The sequence below is a fragment of the Berghia stephanieae genome, chromosome 8, assembly GCF_034508935.2.
Source record: "Berghia stephanieae isolate SIO BIC M18660-M18661 chromosome 8, UCSD_Bste_1.3, whole genome shotgun sequence".
Lineage (NCBI taxonomy): Eukaryota > Metazoa > Mollusca > Gastropoda > Nudibranchia > Aeolidiidae > Berghia > Berghia stephanieae.
In genome coordinates, this window is record NC_088367.1 from 53,582,552 (window position 1) to 53,587,551 (window position 5,000).

At 37.6% G+C, this 5,000-nt stretch overlaps 1 protein-coding gene across 1 annotated transcript in view; it reads right to left on the reverse strand.

Moving 5' to 3' along the window:
* The window catches only part of LOC144978873 (limbic system-associated membrane protein-like), a gene marked incomplete in the record, with an annotated part of 133,546 nt that overhangs the window by 60,430 nt on the left and 68,116 nt on the right, over positions 1-5,000 (reverse strand). The window contains 1 exon segment of the mRNA XM_078925459.1: positions 376-1,261. Coding sequence (XP_078781585.1) covers positions 376-514 — 139 coding nt within the window.

Consider the following 5,000-nt stretch of genomic DNA (forward strand, 5'->3'; position numbering starts at 1 on the left):
CTACTACTACTACTACTACTACTACTACTACTACTACTACTACTACTACTACTACTCTTCTACTACAACTACTACTACTACTACTACTACTACTACTACTACTACTACTACTACTACTACTACTACAACTACTGCTACTACAACTACTGCTCTACTACAACTACTACTACTACTACTACTACTACTACTACTACTACTACTACTACTACTACTACTACTACTACTACTACTACTACTACTACAACTACAACTACAACTACTACTACAACTACAACTACAACTACAACTACAACTACAACTACAACTACTACTACTACTACTACTACTACTACTACTACTACTACTACTACTACTACTACTACTACTACTACATACCTGTGTCCACGAGTGAGACCAACAACCCTGCCAATATCATCCACGCCATCCACGTCCCCGGACCATATCCTCCACGGCGTGTTGCTATGGACGCTATCGTCGTTGCTTGGTAGGTTGAAATAACAGCTTGGAATTTCATAATAACCTCATCACAACTCCTTTGTATTCTTCCCACCTAAAAATAATCGTTTTCTTAATGGCTGTCTGATATATTTTTGGCAATGCATTATGACGTAGTGTTCACAAAATCTAGTACAAGGGAGATAATAAGAATTCTTTTTTTTTTCGTCTGAACTATACAAAATGTTTTTTTTTAACTCACATGCGTCCCAAAACAATTGGACGACTCAAAGACGGTTATGGGCTGATATGGAGCCTTAAACAATGTTTTCTGGCAATCCCATTGCACTCAAAATTATCTGGCAAAGTTGGGAAGGAATAAATCCATTTCTTTTTCCAACCATTGGGGCCATAGATATATAAACACCGAGATGAACAAAGATCGTCTTTTACTTTTAGCGTGCAAAACTGAAGATAATAAATTCCAAACAATGATGCCATAGATATATACACCGAGATGCTCAACGATCGTCTTTTTGCGTGCAAAACTGAAGATTATAAATTCCTCTTTTAGTCAATAGAAGTGTTGTGTCAAGTCGATAAAATTGCCTCTTTCCGTTCTTACAATGGCCGTAGCGTTCAATACAGATAAAGTACTGCTCAAGGCGCCGCATCTTGTATTTTATTATATCTATGATTGGCGTACATGGTAGTCACGTGATGTTACTCCTCTCTTGTCATTGTCATTCAAGTTCCTCAGATTGTTTTCAATAAACTGGTGTTGATGATGAAATATCAGCCATCAGTCCATAGTCTCTGGATGAGTCTGTGAAACAAGAATTATAATATAGATAATGAATAATTAAATTGAGCTTTATATAGCGCAATATCCACTAAATGTGCTCAAAGCGCTTTACAAGGGGTCTCTGGTCAACAGCAACATTAAACATGTAGGACGGAACATAACGCCTGTTAGACGATATTACAATTTTTCGGACAAAGACATCGCTGTTAACGGCCAGGTACTCCTTTTACCTGAGTACGGTGAGAGAAAGTGAGTAAAGAGCCTTTTCCGAGGACTCAACTATGCGCCGAGCGCAAGGCTCGAACCCAGGACCTTCCGATCCGAAAGCGAGTGTCATACCACTAGACCACATAGCCGCACAATATATATGATATATATAATATAAATAAATTAATATAAATATTTATTGTAAATTGCGTTTCCACGTATTTATTTACCATACTCAAGGCGTTTAACAATGTTTCATTCGTTTTTTTATAACTTCACCAAACTGCCCGTTTTGTAATGACATCAGTCAGGCATGGCTAAGCATGGACCACGTGATCACAAATGTCCAAATCTAAGGAAGGAAACTGACGTCACTCGGCTCTTTGTTATTGTTTTTAGCCAGCCATATTTGTGACCCATCGTCTCAAAACGGTATTATGTCGGAACGAACCAGATGCTTAAAAGCCGAAATAAATGTTAAATTGGTCAAAAATACAAATTGTTGGCATTAACACCCTAAAATATGGTATCCATTCTCTTCAATAAAGCATACAAACTCAACACAAGTCTGATATTTCTGGCTATAAATTCAATTTTCAACATCTTAACCAACCCGGCTTAATACTGTTTTTGAGGCAAAGGGTCACATTTATTAGTAGTTCTCACAACTTTTTGATGTGTCGTCAACGCTAGCGAGACGACTCCGCGAGGACTCTAATCTGATGTGCCGTTGTGACGTAACTTCCGGGCGGATTCTTGACGGTGCACGGCCGGATGTGGGTCAGAACTTTGCTGATTGGGTCGATCGTCATAACATAATAGTGTGAGTACGACCTACTGCCGTCATCATTAAGAAGCCTGAAAAGTGATTCCGTGTCGATTTCGCGTTGATTCGGCGTCCACTGTGTGTGAGCCCTAACATTAACTCACTCAACCCTAACATCGACTATACCTTGTAGTTTCCCTGAGTTACTTTTACCCCATGCCGATTTATTACATTTTCCTGAGACAAATTATAGGCGATGTATCAAAGCTAATTTTTCTAGTTTTCACATATTAATGATAGTTGAATAAAACTATTTATGTACGTGCTCATTTTTAATACATTTTTTTTTTCCAATTTTGAAAAACAGAATAAGTGTCTAGGATTGAGTAAACTTTTAGAGTAGCTCTATCACTCACTGTAAAAGAATTATGAGACTATAGATAGAATGCGCTTGGCCAAGGAGTTCACAACATTGCCATCCGGAAGTATAACGGACCAACACACAAACTCTGTGTAACCATGAACTTTTATAGTCAGGTTAATACAGTTTAGTGAGAACAACTCACAAACGCGGATGGCAAAAACAATACAAAGGCCTGAGTGACGTCATCTGCATACTATATCTATTGTATATCATAGAAAGAACGAAATTGACGTCACTCAGCTCTTTGTTATTGTTTTCAGACAGCCATTTATATCTGTACTCATCAGTGGACTAGAATAGAAGAACAAAGAAATTAAAGTTTTGAATGTGGTCTTGAGTAGGAGATTGTAGGAGATATCGTATACTGCACACAAAAGACAGAAGTGCTAAAACAAACATACTATAAAGGAAACTAATGCCCTTAATAGTGGGACAACTATCCTTTTTGGACACATAGTAAGGAAGAAAGAATGAATTACCTGGCAAGTTGTGGAAAAATACCTGGTAAACGCGCGGGGGAGACAAGGAAAAAATCATAGACAATGAAGGGTTCACCAACTTTAAAATCTGAGCTGTTTGAAAAAGCAAGAGACAGGGTGGAATGAGAGAGATATTCATGCAGTATCGAAGCTGAAGGCATGGAACCTAAAGAGAAGAACTCATAATTCTATCAATCAGACTGAAAACCTTTAAGACTACACAAAGATTTGTGGGGTACATTTTACCCGGCTGGCGGATGTGAGATAACCATTTAAATTTTAAGATTTATATCGCAATTCGCTAAAACGTTTCAAAGCGCCTTACAGGGTCCAGGCAACAGCAAACTATAAATGAATGAGGGAATGCGACGATAAGCTGTTAAGCGATTTTAATTTTTTCGGACACAAGAGTAGTTAACGGCCAGTATATTTATCACGAGTCCGGTAGGTGAGATGTGAGTAAAGACCTTCTCCAAGGATCAACTATAGCCGTGCGAGGTTCAAACCCGGATTTCGATCCAAAGCGAGTGTCCTACACTAGACCATTAGCTGACATAGATCTCACTACGCTACATCAAACTCGAAACGTTTGTAGATCGCACTTAGTTCTTCTGTGTAAGAACTATACATCCGGCTGGTGGATGTTGTGAGCATTTTACCTACACGCATAGCATCAACTGTTTATAGATGAAAAGACGTGAAAATGACAGTCGATCCAAAAACAGGAACGGCCCGAGGCGATTGGCATTACAGATCATATTTATACGATTTTTAGAGTACATAATATAGAATAGGGATGTGGAAAATTCAGTGTTGGGAAATTGGCGATTTTTATTTTGTCTTCAAGAAAAGGTTATTTGATAATGACGATGATGGAATTATTATTATCATCATCATCATCATCATCATATCTCATATCATCTCATTAATATCATCATCATCATCATCATCATCATATCAATAGTCAATATCAATATCAATTATATCAATATATCTTATCATATCATATCATACGTTCATCATATCATCTATCTATTCATCATCATTTTCTATTTATCATCATTATCATAGTATTATATCATCAATCATCATCATCAGCATCATCATTATTGAGATCAACATCGCCGTTTTCATAAACTGATAGTGTAGTGTAGTAGTAGTAGTAGGTAGTAGTAGTAGTAGTAGTAGTAGTGTAGTAGGTAGTGTGGTAGGTGGAGGAGTGGAGGAGAGGAGGAGTATTAGCAGTATAATAATAATAATAATAATAGTAGTAGTAGTAGTAGTAGTAGTAGTAGTAGTAGGTAGTAGTAGTAGTAGTAGTGTAGTAGTTGTTGTTGTTGGTTTTGTACATTGGTAACCTTATATAGAATACATGAATGTTTCTGAATCCGATAGTCACTGTGCAAACTGATAATACCGTGAAGTAGTCGTAGTCGTAGTAGTAGTAGTAGTAATCGTTGTAGTAGTAGTAGTCGTAATCGTTGTAGTAGTAGTAGTCGTAATCGTAGTAGTAGTAGTAGTAGTAGTAGTAGTAGTAGTAGTTGTACGTTGTTGTTGTTGTTGCTTTTGTAAAAATTGGTAACCTGTATACTAGAATCACATGGAAATGTTTCCCTGAATCCAGATTAGATCCACTATACACAAACTGAATACATCCTTTAAAACAAACAGTCCAAACGTCATTTGAAATACACGGCATGAAAAACGAAACTGGCCTTGAACCCAAAACCCTATCATGATGATATTCTATGTCTAATGATTCCCACAATGCCAGAGTCTGGAGTGGGCGGGGCTAGGGGAGGACAAGGATGACCGAAGGCCGTCATAAGACAGACAATATGAAACACCCCCTCTCTCTCTCTCTCTCTCTTTCTCTCTCTCTCT